General features: G+C 48.1%; 1 protein-coding gene across 2 annotated transcripts in view; it reads right to left on the reverse strand.

Moving 5' to 3' along the window:
* Window positions 1–24,762, reverse strand: part of SEZ6L (seizure related 6 homolog like) — a 1,547,572-nt gene that overhangs the window by 643,992 nt on the left and 878,818 nt on the right. For both annotated transcript variants that reach the window (XM_069214699.1, XM_069214700.1), the window contains exons 5-6: window positions 17,509–17,694; window positions 5,706–5,871 (exon numbers count right to left, since the gene is read on the reverse strand). In XM_069214699.1, coding sequence (XP_069070800.1) covers window positions 5,706–5,871; window positions 17,509–17,694 — 352 coding nt within the window. The remainder of the gene's footprint in view (window positions 1–5,705; window positions 5,872–17,508; window positions 17,695–24,762) is intronic.

The following is a 24,762-nucleotide window of genomic DNA, read 5'->3' on the forward strand; positions in this document are numbered from 1 at the left end:
TCAAACAAGACATTCTTGATCACTCTGTGCTTTATTCAAGGCTGCATCTCGGTACATTGCTGGTGAACGTGGTAGATGTTTAATCTCCAACATTCGTAGAAAATACACATCTTTATGTAGGGACATTTTCTCAGAACATCAGCTGTGTTATTATATAAACACTTCCTTGTCCCTTACACGTTAGAGGGAGATTCCAGCCAGGGAACCATGACTGTATGCTGATTGCTGAATGCTTTGCTACAGATGCTAACGCAGATCACAGGCCTTTGCTCAGGTATAGGAGTTGATGTCTTCCCAGGGGAACCTGAAAGGCAGAATTAGAGCTTAACATGCTGTGCTCAATTACAACCTAGTTAGGAAATAGTCCATCGATCATAGTGACAATATGATAGCGTTGTTTTCATGCTTCACTCTTCTCGTCACAATTTTAATACTGTCATGTTGTGTCGTCCTGGTTATTGCAGCTCACGCTTTGCTATCTAAGATGCAGTCATTTTATTAAACTTAATATTGAAACATATACTGCCTCTGTTTGTCATTTATATATGAGACTGAATAGTAGATGAGAGAACAGGATGTGACCTGAGTGACCACGACTTCCCTGAGAAGCCTAGTATGTCATGCGCTCGGCTGCCCAATCAGCACTATCCTTTGGTAGAGATGAGGCACTGCTAGTTAGCTGGAGCAAAACCCGGGTTGGAGCGACAGGCGTCACCCGCAGTAGGTTGGACTCAGTCTCCCACACTGTGGGTGATTCTGCCGCTCAAAATCCAGTAGTCTCATTAGAATAATGAGAGCCTACACGTCAGTGTGTTTGAAAATGCCACTTTTAGAAAGTGGGCATTTTCTTGCTTATACCATTTCTGTGACTCTGCCTGTTTGTGGATTCCCTGTCTGGGTCAGTTTGACAGCTGGGCTGGAAGTGCCTCACACTAGACAGTGACACAAAGGGAGCTTGGGTGGAGCCTGCGTATCCTGATGAGCCATCTGTGCTAGGAGGGTGGGGAGGAGTGGTCACTCACACCTCAAAGAGCTGTGCCTGCCCTCACACAATGCAGTCTCCAACCGCCTGGTGAGTGTCTGGGGCCAGGCCAGGGCAATGCAGGATTTCACATTCAAAAGAGACTTTACTTTGAAGTAGGCCTACTTCAAAGGAGAAATTGGGTATAAGAAGGGCACCCAAATCCACAGACTTTAGAACATTTCTGGAAACCAAGAGGAACCTCTGCCTGGAGAAGACCTGAAGAGCTGAGGAAGAAGAGCTGTCCTGCCTGTGACTGTGCTTCGTGGAGCCCTCCTGCAGTTGCTGCTTCCGCCTATGCTAGAGGACAAAGACTGGACTTTTTGTTGCCTTCCTTCTTGTGAAGAACTCTCCAAGGGCTTGATTTAGAGCTTGCCTCCTGTTATTGGAAGTCTCATGGACAGCAAAGACTTCTCTCTGACAGCACCTGGAGCCTCTGGAGAGTCTCCTACTCTGCCAAGTGGTGCCCATCCAGTTTCTGGGGCCCTGAAAAGAGAAGCTTGCAGCCCAAGAGTGAGAAATCCACGTATCGACTGCCGTGCGGGGAGAAGATCAATGCAACTCCAATTTGCGGCTGAAAAATCGACGCGCTGCCGGCTTCTCGGTTGAAAAGCGACACTTGCCTGCAACGCGACCAAAAGATCGACGCCCGTGGGCGGAGAAATGATGCACAGCATCGCTGACGGAGGCTGGTGAGATCACAACCCCGGCTGCGTGGTTTTCGGATCATCGTACGGCTGAATGTCTGATGCAAACACCGCTGGGCGTGTAAAAATGATGCAAGGCCTGCCCAGACCCGAGAGTGCTGACCAGATCGAAGCATCGCTCTCCTGAAGAAGAAACAATGCACGCCAACCCGACTGAAGGAGAAGCGACGCAAGGTCTCGCTTGTGAGTGAAATTGATGCATCACAAGCCCTTTTTGATGCACACTCACCCGTGCGGGTTATTTTTGACGCACCCAAGGTACATTTTCATGCTAACAGAGGTAGCTTTGTGTTTAAAACCACATGAAGAATCTTTTTGCTTTTTAATTGATAACTTGACTCGTGTATTGTGGATTTTTGTCATTTTGGTCTTGTTTTGTTTAGATAAATATTTTCAGTTTTCCTAAACCTATGTTGTGTCTTTTTGTAGTGTTTTCATTAAGTTACTGTGTGTGTTGGTGCAAATACTTTAAACCAAGCACTCTGAAGTTAAGCCTGCTACTCGTGTCAAGCTACCAAGAAGGTGAGCGGCAGTTGCTGAGGGTGATTTTCTTTTAACCTGACTAGAGTGAGGGTCCTTGCTTGGACAGTGGGTAACCTGATTGCCAACCAAATACCCCATTTCAAACAGTTATTTTTTATGAGAGGCTATAAGCTTCATATCCACCAGGGTTGCTACAAAACAAAAATCCAATGGTGAATGATTTGATCATGTCCAGAGCTCCTAACCCCTGAAGGAGAGCTGATGGAGACTATTCAGAGTATGCAAGCTGGGAAGCAGTTGGGCCCCAATGGGTTTCCCAATTAATTTGTAAAATGAAATCCCTCTGGACTTGTTCTACATCTAATAACTATATTTGAGAAAGCCCTGCAGGTTGATAGTTACCTAATGAATTTTGCGGAGCCACCATTGCTCTAATTTGCAAATGGGATAAGCCAAATTCTAACTGTGCATCATACAGGACATTTTCACAGATCAATATTGAGGTCCAAATAGTAGCTAAAGTCTTTATAAGCATATTGGTTGAAGTTGTGAGTTCTTTGATTAACCAAGACCAAAATGGGTTTATGTAAAAAAAGGAACCCAGGATTGCTCCTTTAGCAGACAGATCAATGCAATTGCCTCATGATTCCACATCCTGCAAATGCTGCAGATGTTTTTCAAGTGGGTCCCATTTAACACCAGACAAATAGTCATCCATGCTCTTATCACAAGCAGACTTGACTTTGGAAATGCCCTCTACTTCAGAATCCTAGCCTATGTTCTATGCCAAATCCAAACTCCCAGAACTCCTCTGCCAGACTCATCCTAAGCATCGTACAAAACAACCACATCTCTCCACAGCTCAGCAATGTACACTGTCTCCCAGTTGAGGGAAAATGTAAGTTCAAGCTACACACCCACACCTACAAAGCTCTCTACAACACCAGTCCAGGATACCTCAACCACTGCCTCAACTTCTACCGACCCACCAGACACCTTCGATTTGCATCCCAGGCCAGAGCACACTTAAATCAAAACCAAGGATCTGAAAACAAAATAAAATTGTACAATAAGTATGCCGAGTTGAATGTAAGTGACACCAATAATGCAACCTGCTTAATAAAAGAGGTACAATCTTGTGACCTAACCCAACTGTCCATACACAGCCATACTTGGTTTTAGTATCAGGCAACTTTGACAATACTTATTGCATTTTTGGAATTGGGTCACACTTTGGTGATGACCTTCTCAGTAGGTTCTCTATGGTTTTTAATTCTTCTTACACTTAGGGCATGAATAGGACCTTGGACGATGGGATACTCCGTCACAAACGTGACGGCTATCCCATCTGTCTTATTACAAGTTCCATTATATCCTATGGAAGTTGTAAAATGGCAGGCGGAATATCCGTCACGTTTGTGATAGAGTATCCCATCCACCAAGGTCATAAGCAGGCGCTTAGTTTTTCAATCACTGGATTGCATGGTGGGTTTCGATATAACAAATATTATAATTTAATATTGTACCCCTAGTGGTTCTATTCGACTTATAATACTTTGGAATACAGAAACTGTCATGTTTCTTATGACTCTGCATAATATAATTTGGGCGATGGATGGACAGCCTAGATTGGCAAATATCATCCATGCAACACTGTGTGTTCTCGAGTTCTTTCTTTCCTCACTGTGTCTTTTTAGGTCCGTATGACTTCGCAATAAAGGTACACATCTCGGCTACTGTGGTGTTATGGTTTTTAAATTTCAGATTGTGGCAATTTTAGGGGCACAGAGCTACAAACCACCGAAAGGCTGGTTTTGCAGATTAAGGCTACCTCATTTTGATCCTGGAGAAATTCCAGAGATCAATTAATGTGCTAAAATTGCAAGAAACATGTCGATCCCCAGGAAGATCACTTAGCTCATTTTGGTTCATCTACGGCTCAGAATAAAGTCTGTCTTCCACAGTTGCCTGTAGACAATTGAAATCACCCCTTTTCCTAATCTACTCCTCCCGACAATAAACCAGAGATAAGGGCATTGTCCCAATCTGTGGCAAATACCAGGCAGGGATAAAAAAAAGATCTCCAAAGAAGATCCTGTGTGGTCGCTGGGTATTGCAGCACCCACAAGGCAAGGAGCAAAGCATGATGATGAAGCATGCCATCTTGGTAGGAGAGGGCTTATGCATCCTGAAAAGAATATCCTTAATTGCCATATGATTTCAATTCCACTAGTGAAATTCGAGGTCGAGCTATTTAGAGGAATAGCACGCCCGACGAACATATATGTAAGCCTGGCGAGGAAGTGTGCTTGACCACATTACCAAATTCCTTTCCTTCCCCTCATTGTGAAAGATAGTAGTCATACTCGCTCTGCCTGCGCGCAATTTAAATACATGTGCGTGAATGTGGGTTCATGTGTAACCAGAGCAGGGCCTTTTACCTCAAGTGCACAGTTTTATTTTAAAAGATGGGAAGAGCAGTTATCACTCCAGGCCATTGTAACAGAAGGTTATTGTCAGTAAGGTTCAATTAATGATACTAGATTAGCATCCTCAATTAGCATCATTCTTTAGATTGGAACCCTTATCATAGACATTGTATACCTAATAATCATAACACTCATTTTATGTTACTTGGTTCCACCTCTAAAGACAGTGTTTTCTTAATGAGGTCAAAACAAAATTCGACTCGAATGCTGCAACAAGGTGTAGATTCACTTTATCCGACACACTAAGATCAATGGTCCTCTAAATCAGCACTCATCAATACAAATTTTAAATCACATATTACTAAATTATGGGACAGTCCATTTCAAATAAAGAAATACTAATCTCATTGTAAATTTGCGGTTTACTACAGATGTACAATAAAGCCAAATCTACATATCAGGCAGATTAATTGTTGAGGTCAAGGTGTCCAGGTACACACACTAAAACCCTGGTCTTCTGTTGCAGCGGTAGCCGATCTCACTCTATCGCTGACTCAAAAGCATGCTTGCTTTCATCTTAGTTGTCTACAGATAGAGGATTACATTTAAAATGTGCGTTCACCTAATAGACGCTGTGCTGTGTTGCAATATGGGAAAACATGACTACTTAATTTGAAAATATTTGTTTTCTGGAGTGCTTCCTTTTGAGAGTAATTGCTTATTACGCAGACACATAATCATATTCCCTATTGCTGAAAGTGTTCACATCTTTAAATACTAATTTAAATATCATTTCTATTTAATTAGCATCTATATCATCGCCATGGCAACCAGCGTCTCTTTATTGATCTAATTTGCTTCTTGTGCGCTTTAAAAGTACTTGTTTACTGATTATACGAAAAGGGCTACTTAATTCATAGGAGTGCGTTGAAAAAATAACAACACGCCTTCCAGAAAGACTGTACACAATTATGTACCAGTGAAGTTGTCAATCTACTTCAATATCTATGAAATGCAAAAACTAATGAAAAATGCAACATTGAAACTCAAGAACTTGATGCTTACCTGTCTTTTTGAGACAGCAAAAGTTTCTCAAAGTGCAAGTGCAGTTTCTGTTGCTCGGGGGCTTCAATAGTCCACACGCAGTGAAGAGCGTTACTGTAGTTTCCTGGATAATTTGGGGACAGTACTCTTCCAATTGTAGCATTGTGAACTGTCCCTCCACATGGTGCTGAGGACAAGCAACGCAAGGGATGTTATGGAGCAAATTACAAAATGTATGTAAAATTATGTTATTTAAGAGATATAAACACAGTGCAATAAAGCACATTAGCTGAACTTTAGTGAAAGTCACACTCATCTGCTATATACGGGCTAAAGTACCTCCATGCCGTCCATCAAAAGGATATTGAAAGTCACTGAAGAGCTATGTGGCCATATAGAGGAACAAGGCCAAAAACGGAGTTCTTTTATAAGGTCATGGAACCCTGAGGTGGCTTGCAATACACTTTTATGGTACAAAAGACGGTATTTTATTTTTTATAATAGTCACACTATCACCCTTCCCAGGAACTGCTTAAATCCTTGGTGTCCTTTCTTTCATATGAAAGATACAGTATGGTTGCAGACATAAAGAATAAAAGCAAAGCACGATATGTGGTGTGAAACTAAAACCACCAAAAAGCAGTTAGCACTTTATTGCAAAAAGATACTAGAATTAGTTTACATTAAATCACATTAAAAAATACTGTAACTCAGAATATGTAGAAACATAGCGAGAGATTCTATCTTTCCTGTAGTAACCTATTGCTTTAAAAAAATAAACATGTTGCCATACGTTTCTCCTTCCGCCTGATCACTGGTCATTTTAGAACAGATCAGAAGAATGGAAGATCGAGGTGCAGTTTCCTTATTAAAACTGCAGCAGTAATGATGCTCTGTGGCCTGCCTTTCCCACTGGTTGCTGGCTGAAGGCATTTTGATGTCACAACTCAACTGTAAAACCTTATTACATTTGAGCAGCTAAATCATTTTTTTATCATAGGTGACTAGAGATGTCACAACTCTTGTGTAAATAGGATATTAGAGACAGTTTTAATCACATAAAAAATACTGTAACTCAGAATGTGTAGAAACATGGCAAGAGGCTCTATCTTTCCTGTAATAGCCTACTGCTTGCAAAAAATAAACATGTTGCCATAAGTTTCTCCTTTCGCCTGATCACTGGTCATTTTAGAACAGATCGGAAGAATGGAAGACCAAGGTGCATTTTCCTCATTGAAACTGCAGCTACAATGATGCTCTGTGGCCTGCATTCCCCATTGGCTGCTGGCTAAAGGCAGTTTGATGTCACAAATCAACTGTAATAACTTATTACATTTGAGCAGCTACATCATTTTATTATCATATGTGACTATGACACTGTTGTGAATAGGAAATTAGAGACAGGTGTTTATACTCAGATTGGAGGCTCCCAGACATTATAAACTTGTCATGCATGCCCTACCAGTATGAATGGTCCCTTAGAAACCAGGACATTGGGTAAATACACAAAAAGCAGCAGAGGTATTCATTGACTGATGTTCCTCACAGTTACCGATAAGGGAATCTATGTGGCTTACAAAAATATATTACGATGTTTGATGCTATAATGAAAACTTCTTTCATCTAATCTTTAAAAAAAAAAAATTTTTTTATTGGTTTAGGAAGCTGCCTCTTTATATAGTGGACCAATTGAGGTGCACTCTGCAAAGAATCCAAACAATCCCCAGAGGTATCACAGAGGCACAAATGACATCCAAAATTCTCTTTTTCTTTTGGGTAGTGTGGTCGAGCAGTTAGGCCTATCAGGGTAGTGTTAAGCAAGTAAGGCACACAGTCCTGCAGTAAGTGAGACACACACTCACTAGAGAAATCTGACACCAATTTATAAAAATAACACATACTTTTATGTAAAATTTGATACTGGGATCACCGGAATCAGGTGAGTACTTTTTGAGCTGTAAATGTTTATATTTTTCAAAAGTAGACAGTAAATATTTCAGGAAGCTCCAATGCAATCCTATAGAAGAAAACAAAGACGGCAATCCAGGTAGAGCACAACAACTTATGGCACCAATCTCCTGGACTTAAGGTGGCTCGGGGGCAAGGTCCAAGGCTATAACAACAGGTCACCTTGGGGAGCTCTGGTGCATCCAGGTGCAGAAGTGTGATATGGCATTGAGCATCCCATTCATGTCTATGGTATTGGTTTGGTTACAAAGTCACTGCAGGAATGGACTGGAAGGACAGTCCAGGGAAACCCACAGGTTGGACTCAACCCTTGATGTCCTTGGGCATGTGGGGACACCGCTGGTCCACTCCTCCTCAGGCTGCAGGGTGCAGATGCAGGGGTGTCTTCTGTCATCGGGTCGAGAATTGGAGTTCCTCATGGTTACAGGGGGGCCTGCAGAAACACTCTGCAGGCATGGACTAGGGGTCCAGTCTGATCAAGCCAAAAAGTGGGCTCAGGTCTCACAAGGTGTGGAGACGTGGGTACACCCTTGGTTCTCCTCTTCTGGGTCCAGGGCGGATGGGTGAAGAGGTGTCCTATAGCATTGAGTTCGGCCTCCTGATCACTTGTGGTTGTAGAGGAGTCTGCAGAAAAAGTCTACAAATACCGTTGTGGAGTCCACAGTGGGTGAGCACAGGTTGGGCTTCTTTTCTGAAGGGCCTGAGGACCAGGCTGACACCATTGGTCCACTTCAACATGGGCTAAGCAGCTCGGGTGCAGTGGTAATGTCTAGTGTCAGGTTTTTAGCAGCACAGAGGGATGATGGCCGGAGTGCTGAAACTTTTCATACATTCACCATGCCACCCGATTCAAGCTAACTTGGCTAAGGGGGTGATACCCAACACTGGTCCCAGGATGTTTATTTCTGGTCCAGGGAGGACCTGGCCTGGCAGTTTGGGCTAGGCAGTTCCATAGGGAACAGGGCCAAGACTGATTTGTATACGGCTGAGTCCAAATTGGAATGGCATGGCAAGCAAAAAAACTGATGGATTAAACCCAGATCTCTGACTGGGGGTAAGTGTTGGATTTGTTACACATTCCATCCATCATCTGTTCTTTTTGCATTTGTCGCCCTAAGTGGGAAAAGTAAGTCTAGACGTGGATCCCATGCTTGCTATGCCACCAGATTCAAGCTAGCCTGACTGAGAAGGGGTGGTACCCCGAAACTGGTCCCAGGATGCTTGTTTCTGGTCCAGGGAGGACCCGGCCTGGCAGTTCGGGCTCGACTGTTCCCATGGGGACAAGCAAAAACTGATAGATTAAACCCACATCTGTGACTGGGGGTGAGTGTTTGATTCATTCCACATTCTGTTGATCATCTATTCTTTTTGCAGTTGTTGGTTTCAGGTGTTTGGCAGTCCCAGTCCTCTCAGGGTTTTCTTGGGTGCCTGTGGATTCAGGGGAGCATCTCCTCCACTCTAAGGGAGTTCCTCCTGATGATTTGCAGAGCATTGGCATCTCTCCCAGTTTCTTGGAGGTGGCAGAAGCAGGACATGTCAGTTGCTCCTTGAGGGTCCAGTGCAGCAGGCAGGCAGACAGGCTTGGTGCCAAGTCAATCATGCTCCTTGGTTCAAAGATACATTGGCAATAAAAGGAGACGGTGCACGTGCCCAAATTCAGTTCTCCACCATGAATCCTGGTGATTATATCATCATTGATAGTAGCACGTGGGCCTAGGGCCCAGAACACTATAGTGAGGTACTATACCGGATTTGTTCTCTGATGCAGGCGTGACTCAACATTCCACTCCTGCTCAAGGGCTTACATTGCCATCTAGCAGTGGTGTCAAATAACAGCAAAAGTCTTAAAAGTTACTTTTTGTCTTTGAATGAAGTCGGATTGAATATTACTAATCTAGAAATGCCACTTTTAGAAAGTGAGCATTTCTTTGCACTTAAATCTTTCTGTGCCCTTCAATCCACGTCTGGCTAGGTTTAGTTGACAGGTCCTTGAGCATTCACTCAGACACACCCCAAACACAGGGTACTCAGCCTCACTTGCATACATCTGCATTTTGAATGGGTCTTCCTGGGCAGGGAGGGTGGAGGGCCTGCCCTCACACAAAGGACTGCCACACCCCCTACTGGGACTCTGGCAGACAGGATCGAACTGAAAGGGGGCTTGGTGCATTTCTTAGACACTCTTTGAAGTCACCCCCACTTCAAAGGCACAACTTAGTATAAAACAGGGCCTCTGCCCTACCTCATGAGAGACACTTGCTGGAGAAGAAACCTGAACCAGAAACTACATCCTGCCAAGAAGAACTGCCTGGCTGCTCAAAGGACTCACCTGTCTGCTTTTCTACAAAGGACTGCTGCCTTGCTGTTGGCCTGCTGCCTTGCTGAACTGCCTGGCTGCTCAAAGGACTCACCTGTCTGCTTTTCTACAAAGGACTGCTGCCTTGCTGTTGGCCTGCTGCCTTGCTGAACTCTTGTCTGGCTGTAAAAGTGCTCTCCAAGGGCTTGGATAGAGCTTGCCTCCTGTTCCCTGAAGTCTCAGGACCAAAAAGACTTCTCTCTTCCTCTTGGACGCTCCGTGCGCCGAACTTTTCGACGCACAGCTTGTTCCGTGGCAAGAAAAACGCCGCACACCGACGCTGATCGATGCGACGCCTTCGGGGCGACCGAAACTTTGACGCACGGCCTCGCAAGGACAACACCGCCCGACTTCCCGGGAGAAATCGACGCGACGCCTGCCGTGAGATCAAAACTTTGACGCACGGCCTCGCAAGGACAACGCCGCCTGACTTCCCAGGAGAAATTGACGCGACACCTGCCGTGAGATCAAAACTTTGACGCACGGCCTCGCAAGGACAACGCCGCCCGACTTCCCAGGAGAAATCGACGCAACGCCTGCCGTGGGATCAAAACTTTGACGCACGGCCTCGCAAGGACAACGCTGCCCGACTCCGCAGGAGAAATCGACGCGACGCCTGCCGTGAGATCGAAACTTCGACGCGCAGCCCCCAGAATGAAGCGCAGCCGGAAAACAAGCAGGAAAATCCACGCACAGACCCGGGACATCTGGTACTCCTCGCAAACCACAGTAAGAGACTGTCCGCGCGCCGGAAAACGACGCACGACTCCCCGCGTGGAAAATAACGACGCAAGTCCGTGTGTGCTGAGGAGAAATCAACGCACACACCAGTTTTCCACGTACCTCTTCTCCTGTGGCCCTCTGAGGAGATTTTTCACCAGAAACCAGGTACTTTGTGTTTGAAAGAGACTTTGTTTACTTTCTAAAGACTTAAGACACTTTATATCACTTTTCAGTGATATCTTTACAAATTCGTATTGCAACTTTGATCGTTTTGACCTAAAGATACCCAGATAAATATTATATATTTTTCTAAACACTGTGTGGTGTATTTTTGTGGTGTTATGCTATGGTGTTGTATGATTTATTGCACAAATGCTTTACACATTGCCTTCTAAGTTAAGCCTGACTGCTCGTGCCAAGCTACCGGAGGGTGAGCACAGGCTGATTTTGGATTGTGTGTGACTTACCCTGACTAGAGTGAGGGTTCTTGCTTAGACAGAGGGCAACCTGACTGCCAACCAAAAACCCCATTTCTAACATTGGTGATCAGCGGTGAGGATAGGACTTGTGTTTGTGCAGTGACATACAGTAGCTAAGTATTTCACTACCTACCCACAGTTGAAGGTCAACTTGATTTTTCATCTTTTTTGGCTTTTGGTTCTCTGATGTCCTCCTGGATATACTATTGATATTTTGGACTTTGGATTTTGGTTTTTGCTGGTAAGATCTTATCAGAATGGGATTGTGTACCTACTCATTCTTTGTTCGTACTGACCACCTCACTAAGGCTGACCTAAGGAAGCTTTGCAGAAAATGGGGCCTTCCTGTAGCAAGGAGATCTACTAAGGCGGAGATGCTACATAACTACATAGTCTGGGGGGAGGAAAGATGGGCAGAGAGAGAGGCAGCAAGAAACCAAATGACTAAGTACCCCTCAGATGAGGAGGAGGACTACGCACATGAGGAGGAAGACTGCTCACATGAGGAGGAAGACTACTCAGATGAGGAAAGAGACCCAGAGATAGATGAATGGCTCCGAAGTCAAAGGCGACAGGAGCAACAATAAGAGGAGTATCTTGCAGAGGTTGAGGCAAAAAGACTCTTAGCCCTGGAAGAAGAAAAGATTGCAGCTCAAGAGCTGAGCTGTAAAGAGCTGAAACTGGAGGCCGGAAGGGCTTAGTCCAGTTCAGATGGTGGCAGCAAAAATCTTGCATCTAGTACTGCTGAAGAAGGGCACAAGCCCAGAGATGTGGTGCCCAACTTGAAGAAGGGAGTTGACACACCTCAGGCGGTTCAAGGGTATGAGGTAGTTCTTGTTATGCACAGGGTCCCTGAGAAGGATTGGGGAACTGGCACAGGGAGTCATATTCCTACTGGGGGGAGGGACACTGTACTGACTCTAGCAGAGAGTGACAGAGAAAAGGGTTCCCCCCTGGTGGACGTCCTGGATATAGAGTGTAGAGACATCCCAGAAGAGTATGGGTTGAGTGTCAGGGACAGACAGATACTGTCTCACCAGTCTCAGGAGGGTGAGGTAGAGTGCTTTTCCAAGGTTGAGTTACTGGATGGTTGGGTGAAGGGTACTGTGGTTAATACATGTGAAGGGCAGAGTGATGTAATTGCTGGAGAGCATATGTCTGGTCCTTATTTTCCAGAGCTACGCCAACACCAGGTGGAGTGTGAGTTCTCTGACCCCAGGGAACTTACAATGGAGGCAGACTTCTGGGTGAGTACCAGAGTCTGAAGAGGCATTTGGGGGTGCTCCTGAAGGGAGTGGTCTAGGTGGTTCCCAACCGAGTGAGGTGGGAAAGGATTGTAGTGTCCCAGGTAGGTCCCAGGTGCTAGAGGGTTCCATGAGGGAACACCAGGAGGGAAGCCTAGCCTGTACCGTAGGGCCACCTTTTGAGGGAAGCCCGCAGTGTCAGAAGAACTTGGAGGGGGGTGACTGTAGCCAGCATCCCAACAGTTCTGGTGTCTGGCAGTACCCCTCCTAGTGAGGGGGTGCAGAAGTCCAGACATAGGGTTGAGAGGGGGTTGCAGACCCCAGTGGAGGACCTTGAGAGTCAGGGGACAGCTCTGAGAGCAGAGCCCCCCAGGAATGACCCAGGTGAAACCGTTTCTGGTTTGGGGGAAACCCAGACTCTGCCGGATGGGCAGAGGTCGGGAGACCTGCGCCAACCAGACTCTTGTGTGGCCCTTGGGGACGGTGTGTCCCTTGTGGGGGGTGAGAGTGCCCCCCAGGAAGTCCTGGCATGCCAGGCAAAGATTCAACCTCAGGGTGGTGACTCTGGGTTGGATACCCAGGTTCAGAGGTTAAACTCTGACCTGGTGGGAGGTAGATGTGCCTCCCAAGAAGTCCTGCTGTGCCAGGCAATGGTCCAACCTCAGGGTGTTGACTCTGGGTTGGATGAACAGGTTCAGAGGTTATACTCTGACCTGGTGGTGGGTAGGTGTGCCCCCCAGAAAGTCCTGGCGTGCCAGGCAATTGCCCAACCTCAGGGTGGTGACCCTGAGTTGGGGAACCAGGCTCAGAGGTTAAACTCTGACCTGGTGGGAGGTAGGTGTGCCTCCCTGGAAGTCCTGGCCTGCCAGGCAATGGTTCAACCTCAGGGTGGTGACTCTGGGTTGGCTAACCAGGTTCAGGGGATAAACTCTGACCTGTTGGGGGGTAGGTGTGCCCCCCAGAAAGTCCTGGTGTACCAGGCAGTTGTCCAACCTCAGGGTGCTGACTCTGGGTTGGATAACTGGGTTCAGAGGTTAAACTCCGACCTGGTGGGGGGTAGGTGTGCCCCCCAGGAAGTCCTGGCGTGCCAGGCAATTGTTCAACCTCAGGGTGGTGACCCTGGGTTGGAGAACCAGGTTCAGAGGTTAACCTCTGACCTGGTGGGAGGTAGGTGTGCCTCCCAGAAAGTCCTGGTGTGCCAGGCAGTTGCCCAACCTCAGGGTGGTGACCCTAGGTTGGAGAACCAGGGTCAGAGGTTAAACTCTGACCTGGTGGAGGGTCAGTGTGCCCTCCAGGAAGTCCTGGTGTGCCAGGCAATTGTACAACTTCAGGGTGGTGACTCTGAGTTGGATGGCCAAGTTCAGAGGTTAAACTCTGACCTGGTGGAGGGTCAGTGTGCCCTCCAGGAAGTCCTGGCGTGCCAGGCAATTGTTCAACTTCAGGGTGGTGACTCTGAGTTGAATGATCAGGTGCAGAGGTTAAACTCTGACCTGGTGGGGGGGTAGGTGTGCCTCCCAGAAAGTCCTGGTTTGCCAGGCAGTGATCCAGTCTGAGGGTACAGACCCTGGGCTGGAAGACCAGGTTCAGGGTGTCCCCCCGGACCTGGAGGGAGGGGCTACTGATAACAGTGCCCCTACCATGTTGTCTTCTGAGGAGGCCACTCCTAGTTGGAGGGTGCTGGACCCCAGAAGGGAGGGCAGGGGGAGGGAAGCCTCACCCCGGGCCCTAGTCCAACCTGAAGGTACAGAACCCAGGTTGGAGGGCCAGTTGCAGGTTAACAGCCCTGCACTGGTGGAGGAATGGTACAGGGCGACTTCTGTAAGCACCCTGACCATGTTGGACTCTGGGGGTACCGCTCCAGGAGGGAGGGTACAGAGCCCCAGAGGGGAGGACCAGGTTCAGGCTGTCATCCCTGACCTGGTGGAAGGGAGAGTGGTTAAAGGGTGCCCAGCACCTGGGGCTACCGCCCCCCACTCTCCACAGCCACAGTGGTTGGAGAGCTTTGAGAGGCCTGGGGCCTGGCTCTCATCCCTGGCAGCTGTCAGTAATCACTGTGGCTTGCTGTCCGGGTGGACAGAGTTATCCCTGGGGAGGGGACAAGTGTCACACCCCGGGGGTAGAGTGGGCAACACCACTGTGTTGGTCATGGTGGTACTATCCTGCTCCTGGGATACATCTGTGAGCAAAGTAAGGTTAGGTGCTGCACAGATGGGATCCGCAGGTAAGGAGAAAGGTTCCCCATGGGTTGGCTTAGTGGGCCCTGAGAGTATGGACAGAGGGATCCAATTGGAGTCAGGGAGGCGAAGAACTGGAGTATGCCCCTGCTGTTGTGGGCCTGGGTCCTTGTTCTGTCGCCTCAAACAGGGAAGTACATCAGGCTAGTGATTGTTCTCCCCTGGCTTTAGGCTGGTAGGGGGTCATGTTGGACCTGGCTTTTTGACAGGGACATCCCCAAACTTTTTGCCTCCTTCCTCCTATTTTTTCTGACCTGTTGTTGTTGGCTTTTGACCTCTGGGCACTTTACCACTGCTAACCAGTGCTAAAGTGCATATGCTCTCTGTGTAAATTGTACTACTGATTGGTTTATCCATGATTGACTATTTAATTTACTTGTAAGTCCCTGGTAGAGTGCACTACATGTGCCTAGGGCATGTAGATTAAATGCTACTAGTGGGCCTGCAGCACTGGTTGTGCCACCCACCTCAGTAGCCCCTTAACCTTGTCTCAGGCCTGCCATTGCAAGGCCTGTGTGTGCAGTTTCACTGCCACTTCAACTTGGCATTTAAAGGTACTTGCCAAGCCTAGAACTCCCCTTTTTCTATACATAAGTCACCCCTAATGTGTGCCCTAGGTAACCCCTAGAGCAGGGTGCTGTGTGGGTAAAAGGCAGGACATGTACTTGTGTGGTTATATGTCCTGGTAGTGTAAAACTCCTAAATTCGTTTTTGCACTACTGTGAGGCCTGCTCCCTTCATAGGCTAACATTGGGGCTGCTCTCATACATTGTTGAAGTGGCAGCTGCTGATCTGAAAGGAGCAGGAAGGTCATATTTAGTATGGCCAGAATGGTAATATAAAATCCTGCTGACTGGTGAAGTCGGATTTAATATTACTATTCTAGAAATGCCACTTTTAGAAAGTGAGCATTTCTTTGCACTAAAACCTTGTTGTGCCCTTCAATCCACGTCTGGCTAGGTTTAGTTGACAGCTCCTTGTGCATTCACTCAGACACACCCCAAACACAGGGTACTCAGCCTCACTTGCATACATCTGCATTTTGAATGGGTCTTCCTGGGCTGGGAGGGTGGAGGGCCTGCCCTCACACAAAGGACTGCCACACCCCCTACTGGGACTCTGGCAGACAGGATCGAACAGAAAGGGGGCTTGGTGCATTTCTTAGACACTCTTTGAAGTCACCCCCACTGCAAAGGCACAACTTAGTATAAAACAGGGCCTCTGCCCTACCTCATGAGAGACACTTGCTGGAGAAGAAACCTGAACCAGAAACTACATCCTGCCAAGAAGAACTGCCTGGCTGCTCAAAGGACTCACATGTCTGCTTTTCTACAAAGGACTGCTGCCTTGCTGAACTGCCTGGCTGCTCAAAGGACTCACCTGTCTGCTTTTCTACAAAGGACTGCTGCCTAGCTGTTGGCCTGCTGCCTTGCTGAACTCTTGTCTGGCTGTAAAAGTGCTCTCCAAGGGCTTGGATAGAGCTTGCCTCCTGTTCCCTGAAGTCTCAGGACCAAAAAGACTTCTCTCTTCCTCTTGGACGCTCCGTGCGCCGAACTTTTCGACGCACAGCTTGTTCCGCGGCAAGAAAAACGCCGCACACCGATGCTGATCGACGCGACGCCTTCGGGACGACCGAAACTTTGACGCACGGCCTCGCAAGGACAACGGCGCCCGACTTCCCGGGAGAAATCGACGCGACGCCTGCCGTGAGACCGAAACTTTGACGCACGGCCTCGCAAGGACAACGCCGCCCGACTTCCCAGGAGAAATCGACGCAATGCCTGCCGTGAGATCAAAACTTTGACGCATGGCCTCGCAAGGACAACGCCGCCCGACTTCCCAAGAGAAATCGACGCGACGCCTGCCGTGAGATCAAAACTTTGACGCACGGCCTCGCAAGGACAACGCCGCCCGACTCCGCAGGAGAAATCGACGCGACGCCTGCCGTGAGATCGAAACTTCGACGTGCAGTCCCGCAGAACGACGCGCAGCCGGAAAACAAGCAGGAAAATCCACGCACAGACCCGGGACATCTGGTACTCCTCGCAAACCACAGTAAGAGACTGTCCGCGCGCCGGAAAACGACGCACGACTCCCCGCGTGGAAAATAACGACGCAAGTCCGTGTGTGCTGAGGAGAAATCGACGCACACACCAGTTTTCCACGTACCTCTTCTCCTGTGGCCCTCTGAGGAGATTTTTCACCAGAAACCAGGTACTTTGTGTTTGAAAGAGACTTTGTTTACTTTCTAAAGACTTAAGACACTTTATATCACTTTTCAGTGATATCTTTACAAATTCGTATTGCAACTTTGATCGTTTTGACCTGAAGATACCCAGATAAATATTATATATTTTTCTAAACACTGTGTGGTGTATTTTTGTGGTGTTATGCTATGGTGTTGTATGATTTATTGCACAAATGCTTTACACATTGCCTTCTAAGTTAAGCCTGACTGCTCGTGCCAAGCTACCGGAGGGTGAGCACAGGCTGATTTTGGATTGTGTGTGACTTACCCTGACTAGAGTGAGGGTTCTTGCTTGGACAGAGGGCAACCTGACTGCCAACCAAAAACCCCATTTCTAACATAATTGCAATAAGTAAATAGGGCCTTATGTTTGAGCAAATATCTGAAGTTGTACTAGATTATATATTTTTAATATGATGGTGTTTTAGCCAGTTTAAAGCACATTTACTTTCCTTTATACTCTTCATTTAAGCTGTGTGTTAACATCGCCTAAGATACATTTTACTGGCAAACATATACAGTAATTTTACTATAGCATGGAATAGTATCTTCATAACTAATCGACAGAGTACCTGAGCAGACGGGTTCCATGGCGCTCCAGTGGGGCTTGGATGCATTGATGCATGTAAGCACGTCGGATCCTTGCAGTTCATATCCCAGATAACAATGGAAATGGGCCTTTCCGCCGGCGTGCAGATCCATTACTGTGACATCTCCGTAATCAGGCCTCCGGGGAAAGTTGCAGCTCAGCATAAAAACTACGAGACAACAAAGACATAAATTTGAAAAGAACGGCTCAGCTGCAGCATATATGTTTTGCACGGGATGATAGAAACAGAAACAACAATGAAACAGACCCCTAAGTCATCATATTTCCATGTTTCCCCTGTATTACAGAAAAAAAGGACAAGCGTGAGCAGTGATCATCCTGCAATCTATCTTGTTCCTGCAACAGAACTCACAAGCAGTGGGTTTCATAAGCGAATTACTATACAAGTACATTTTATTTTGATTGCAGATCATAATTAGGAAAAAGAAAAATATTGTTTTTAGTTCTGTTCTAATCAAAACTAATCAGGTCACTCCTTCGAGTACTGACTAGCAGGAGCAGAATAAGTCACAATGCAAACATCTCAGCACCCAAGAAGAGCAAAACTATTCTTTGTGGTTATTTACAACGTATTTATTTACATATCCTGTGGTGCAACATCAAATGATGGGCCAGGGTACCCTGCAATATGTGCGAGGAATTTGTAAAAAGTGACATAGCTGGTAGCCACACAGATCTACAAGAGTCCTGCGTGGGGTGGCGAGCTCTGGGTTTTGGGGGGGAGCCATCTGTGAAAGGGGTCATCTGGAAAAGGGGTAATACATTACAGCCCATATCACACTCATGTCTTAATCATTGCTGTGACTATGGACTGTCTTGATGTCATCAACTTTACCAACTGTACACGTTGACTCGAGAAACATGCACAACATTACCCCCAGGTCCCACCGTCCTCGCCCCTTAATTCAGGGACACCAGGATGTGCTGCTTCTGCGGGGCTCGGGCAGCATGATTTGCTTCCTCTGGCTTGGCGGTGGGGAGGCAGGATTCCAGTACGTTTCCGCTCGGGTATCTGGCCCCCGGTGGGGGCAGTTGCATGCTGTTCTGCCGACATGCCGCTTAGCGGGTCCTGTGTTCGGCTGTGTGTGGCTGGGGTAGCTTCAGGCAGCGGAAGCTTGCGTCCTGTGCTCTTGGGTTGAAGTGTCATTCGTGCAACATCACGGAGAACCTGGTGCTGTGGCTGTGATGTGCCGGTAAGTGGATTATGCTTTTTCTGATTTTGAGGCCCCGGTTGGGTGACACTTTTTCTGGGCCCTTTTCTGCTTCTGCACTCTTGTTTCTTTTGGGGCAGTTCGGTGAGGGCGATGTTCTCTTTTTTAATGTATTTATTTATTTTCCTAGTTTTGTCAGTCATTTCCCTCCAGTTAGGGCCGTGGACTCTAGGGCTTGCTGCCCGCCCCCCCCCCTTTTTAAAAAAAATTGACAGGTTGCTCAGTGAGCTGTGGTCGTTGCTGGCTCTTGTTGTTCTGCTGTTTCAGGGTGTGTCGTTTTACGATGGGAAAACACACTTCGAAGCGGAAGCATGTGCAGGTTTCTTCATCCTCTCCTTCTTCCTTTTCTTCCTCCTCTTCTCATCTTCCTCCTCTTCTCATGAGCGTGCTCGAAGGAGCAGGAAGTGAGACGATGTCCATCTGCGCAAATTGATTTGTGAGACTTTATTGAAGTTACAGGCAGTCCTCCCTGTTATGGCTCCGGCTGGGGCAGCTGATTCGCCCTCTTCCAGTTCGGAGTTGGAGGGTCCTTCTCCGGAGGAGCAAAAAGGCATCCATCTTTCCAGGAATTTGTTGCCTCCTCTGGTCAAGCATGTTAATGTGCACATGGAATTTCTGGAGGATGAGGCTCCTGAAACCACTTCTAGGTCTCTTTTGCGACAGTTCCAGAGTACTGTTCCCTTGATGTGCCTATTCATGCTTGCATTCAGGAAGTAATTAGGCATGAGTAGATTGTCCCTGACAAGATTATTCTGCCACGTTTTATGGCCAAGTTGCACCCTTTGCAGGATATGGCCCAGCTGTTGCCTGATTCTGTGCCTATTTACTCTTTTGTGGCAAGGTTAGTATGGCGCACTTCCGTGGCTGAGGATGCAATGATTTGTGATGCTGTGGATTAGAAGGTGGATGTGTCCCTTAAAAAGGCTTATTCGGGGACTCATTTGGCTTTGAGGGCTGGAATTTACGGGACTTACGTTGCTCAGTTTTTACTGTTGGATCTCAAGGCATTGAATAGTGCTCTGGATGGGTCTTCGGATTGCTCAGGGTTGATGTCCATTATTGAGCGACAAGTAGAATTCCTATTGGATATTTCTTCTGATGTTATATGGGCATTAACTCTGGCTGAGGGGGCTTGTGTGTCTGCTCGCAGGAATCTGGTTCTCAGGGACTGGAAAACGGATGCAGCACAAAAAGCTTCAGCGTTACGACTCCCATTCCAGGGCAAAGTATTGTTTGGTGTTGAATTATAGAAGAAATTGCATAAGCTTTTGAAGGAGAAGAAACATTCTTTTTCTTTTCGTTCCACTGTGGGAGATCGCAGTTTGTTGAGCAAAAAATCTCCCATTCAGGCTCCAGCAGGAGACAGTTTGTGAGATCACAAGGCCGTTTTCCGCTGGGCTTATGCAGGGACAAGAAACAGAAGTCTCCCTCCCTCCTAAGTCTTGTTCCTGACCATATGACTGTCATAGATCTTGAGGTTGGGGGCCGTTTGCAGCATTTTCTTCCGGCATGGACTTTCACCACCTCAGATGTGTGGGTTCTGGACATTGTTCGCTATGGTTATCAAATCGAATTTGGGACAGTGCCTCTTCAGTCAGAGGTACGTCCCACTCCATGGCCATCAGACCCTAGCAGACAGGATGCGCTGATGTTGGGCATCTGTTCGTTGCAATAGAAAAAGGCAGTGGTGATGGTACTACAGCTGGAACAAGGTCAAGGTTTCTGTTCCATAACATTTTTGGTTCCAAAACATACGGGTGCTTCAGGCTGGTTTTGTATTTGAAGGCTCTGAACAACTTTGTCAGCCATGTCCCCTTCAAAATGGAGACTTTACAGAGGATCATTCCGTTGGTGCTTCAGGATCATTTTCTATTCACCCTGGATCTTTAGAATGCCTACTACCATGTTCTGGTGCATCAATTGTCTCAACAATTTCTCTGGTTCTGCATCCAGGGGTATCACTATCAGTTCAGAGTCCTTCTGTATGGCCTTCGATCTGCCCCATGGGTGTTCGCAAAAGTGGTTGCTCTACTGGTAGCATCTCTCCATCTCCAAGTTGTGCACTTGTACTCTTATCTCGATGACTGGTTACTTCATGCTCCCTCCCGAGCCCAGCTTGTGCAGGATCTTCAGTTGGTTTGTTCCACTCTGCAAAGACATGGGTTTCTGCTGAAATGGGGCAAATGCCAGTTGAATCCATCTCAGGGTCTGACATTTATTGGGGCTCGCTTTCGCACGGATCTCAACCGGGTTTTTCTGCCAGGATCTATGTCTTACAGTCTCTGGAGTTTCTGTCTCAGTTGAAGTGGCTTCGTTTGTTGGGTCTCATGGCTGCAGCAGTGTTTACTGTTCCCTGGGCTCGATTACATCTCCGTCCTTTGTGGATTCATCTGCTCTCCTGTTGGGATCCTCAGTCGCACCAGTACAACCAGGAGGTGCCTGCCTCTTCAGGCCCGATGGTGTCCTCAGGAAGAGAGGCGTTCGTCCACTTGGAGGGAGCTTATGGCCATGTTCCGGGCTTGCATGGGGTTTCATCGTTCTCTAATTGGTGACAACTTGGTAGTTTGATCCGACAACATGGTCAAGTGGCCTACCTCAACAACCAGGGCAGAATTCAGTCCAAGTCTCTCAATTTGGTGGCGCAGAGGTTGTTTCACTAGGGCGAACTCTACTTTCAGTCCCTGGTTGCAGTGCATGTGCGTGGGGTGGACAATGGAGTGGGGGACTCCCTCAGGAGGTGTTTTCCCTCTTTGCAGGAGATTTCTCTTTCTCGGGAGCCGTTTCTCATGATGTGCGAGAGGTTTGGCATACCTTACCTCGACATCTTTGCTTCCCGGCTCACTGCTCAGGTTCCTCTGTTCTGCTCTCGGGGTCCTCAGCCAGGGACATGGGGGGGTGGAGGCATTGGCGGTCTCTTGGCCAACCCGGCTCTTTTATGCTTTCCCACCTATCCCCCTCATTCCCAGGTTTCTGGCTCGTTGCTGAGGGAGGACAGGTGGGTGATTCTAGTAGTCCCTGTTGTCCCTGTTGTCCCTGTTATCCGGTTGTTGTCAGCACAGGGTCCTTGGTTTCTTCCTCTTTTTCCCTCCCCTCTACGGTCAGTTCCTCATCTGCCTCTATGGAAACTTCGACTATCGGTTTGGAAGTTGAAAGGCAGGGGTTGCAGCTTAGGGCATTCCCAGATATTTAGGAGTGGCCATTCAGCAGTCACGTAAGCCGTCTACTATGAAATCCTATGCTAGGCATTGGAGTAATTTTCAGCAGTGGTTTTCTCCCCTTGGTTTTTCTCAGTTGGATTGTTCCTTGCCTACTGTTCTTCAGTTCTTGTGGGAAGGTTTTGAGAAACACCTGGCTGTCTCTACTTGGAGAGCTCAATGGGCTGCTATTAAGGCTTTTCGTGCCCTGTGGGGTAACCTCGCAGATTTGGAGGATTTGGTTTCCCATCTGTTAAAGAGTTTTTCTCTTTCCCGTCCTCTTTTGAAGCGTCTTTTTCAATTTTGGTATGTGCCTCTGATGCTTTGTTCTTTGGTCTCATCCCCGTTTGACCCTCTGGAGGCCGCAGATATTCAATTTTTGACTTTCAAGGTTTTTTTTTTGGTTGCCATCACCTCAGCTAGATGCAGTGGGGATTTGGGTGCTTTAATGGCTAGAGAAACTTTTTTGACTTTTTCCGAGGATGAGGTAGTGTTACATCTGGATTCTTCCTTTGTTCCCAAGGTGGCCTCTCAGTTTCATCGTTCTCTGGAGATTGTGTTCTCTTCCTTGCATTCGGTGGCTCATGTGAAAGGGATTTGGATTGGTCTTTAGGTTCATAGGGCTCTTTTGGTCTATCTAGAGCGGAGCCGGTCTTTTCTCAAATCTGACTCCCATTTTCTATCCTTTGGTTCTTCTTCTATGGGGGAGAAAGCATTCTCTCTTTCCATTGGGCGGTGGCTGAAGCAGGTTATTGAGCTAGCTTATTCTTTGGCCGGTGTTCCCCCTCCAGGAGGTGTGCAGGGTCGCTCTACCAGACGCCAGCTGCATGGCTGTGTTGGCCTATGGCTTGCTGTGCTATGGAGGGACAGACACATTGGCGGTCATTCTGACCGCGGCGGGCGGCGGTAGCCGCCCGCCATGCGGTCACCGCCATTTGGCCGCTCCGCGGTCAAAAGACCACGGAGGCCATTCCGGCTTTCCCGCTGGGCCGGCGGGCGCCCGCCAAAGGAGCACCTACCGGCCCAGCGGGAAAGGCCCTGCAACATAGAAGCCGGCTCCGAATGGAGCCGGCGGTGTTGCAGGGGTGCGACGGGTGCAGTTGCACCCGTCGCGATTTTCACTGTCTGCGATGCAGACAGTGAAAATCATTCTGGGGCACTGCTAGGGGGCCCCTGCACTGCCCATGCCAGTGGCATGGGCAGTGCAGGGGCCCCCAGGGGCCCCACGACACCCGTTCCTGCCATCCTGTTCCTGGCGGTCAAAACCGCCAGAAACAGGCTGGCGGGAAGGGGGTCGGAATCCCCATGGCGGCGCTGCTTGCAGCGCCGCCTTGGAGGATTCTGCCAGCCGGGGCGGGTCCGGCGGGAAACCGCCGGACCCGGCTGGGCGACCGCGGCTTTACAGCCGCGGTCGGAATTCCACATGAAGCACCGCCAGTCTGTTGGCGGTGCTTCCGTGGACATCCACCCTGGCGGTCTATGACCGCCAGGGTTGTAATGAGGGCCTTTGCTCTTTGCTCTTTGCTTTGCTGTATTGGCCCGCAGCCTGCTGCTTCTTGCCTGCAGTGAGTGGGAATGGACTTGCTCTCTGCATCCAAAGAACCAAAGAATCTCCAAGTGCTTGCTGGCTTGTCCCCTGACTTCTACATTCTCAGGAACATCAAAGACTTATTGCAACTCTCCTGGTGCTGCTGGACTCTAGCATCTGTGAGATCTACCCTTACCAGAGACGCCCCATCCATGCCTGGGCCTCAAAAGTGGGTTCTGCAGCTAAAACCTGCAAAAAACGGCACATCACCCCATGTGCGGGAGAAAAGCGGCTCATCGCATTATCAACTGTGATGCAGCAGCTGATGATGACAGCAAGTTCACAGACTGCATGGCCCAACGATGACATTGTGTGTGGCTCAATTACAATGCATTGCATTCACTTCCACGAAGCTCGATGACGACGCAGTGCCCCATGTGCAGTAAAAATATCAACGCATTGTGTCCTTGTCGCCAAAGCATTGCTCCATCAAAGGTCCTGTTTCAGAGGACCCAGCAAAGGGTTCTGTAGTAGCATACACTCCATACGGTCCACCTGGATTTTGGATTTGCACCAGTCCCTCATGAACTCAAGTAATCTTTTGACTGATATTGACTTTTAAGCACTATTTTCACATTTAGACCGTCATTTCGACCTCAGTGGTCTTTTACAAAGACCGTTGAGTTCCAGCCGGACAGAAGACCGCCAGTGTTGGCAGTCTTCCGCCAACCAGATTATGACTGGTGGCGACCCTATGCCCTTATTTGGACAGAGATCCACCAGCAGCCATACTGGCGGTCAGCAGTGTAGTGGTGGCTGCTCCTCCGTTACCGCCACGTCATCAGAACACCGCCCACCGAATTACGTACCAGTATTCGGCGTGGCGGTGTTCTGGTGATGGGGTGCTGGCGGCAAAGCAGCCCTCATGAATCCCGTTCCCTCCCGGAGGACCACCGAAGCAGGTAAGGTGATCATCCGACAGGGGAGGTGGGTGTGGTGTGTTGTGTGGTGTGTGCATGAATGGGGGTGTGAGTGTGAGTGTTTAGAGGGGGTGTGTGGGTGCGTGTATGTTTGCGGAAGGTGTGATGTGTGTAGTGGTGATGTAACTTCTATGTATGTGTGAATGTGTGCTTGTATGTGCGCATGTATGTGTGTGAGTGGTGTGTGCGTGCATGAGTGGGGGAGTGGCGGTTGTGTTTAGGGTGGCCTATGGAAGTGGGGGGGGAGGGGGTGGGGAGGGGGCCGTACCACCTTTGGGGGTGGTAGAGGGGTCGTGGGTGTTG

This window comes from Pleurodeles waltl, chromosome 11 (genome assembly GCF_031143425.1).
Source record: "Pleurodeles waltl isolate 20211129_DDA chromosome 11, aPleWal1.hap1.20221129, whole genome shotgun sequence".
Classification (NCBI taxonomy): Eukaryota; Metazoa; Chordata; class Amphibia; order Caudata; family Salamandridae; genus Pleurodeles; species Pleurodeles waltl.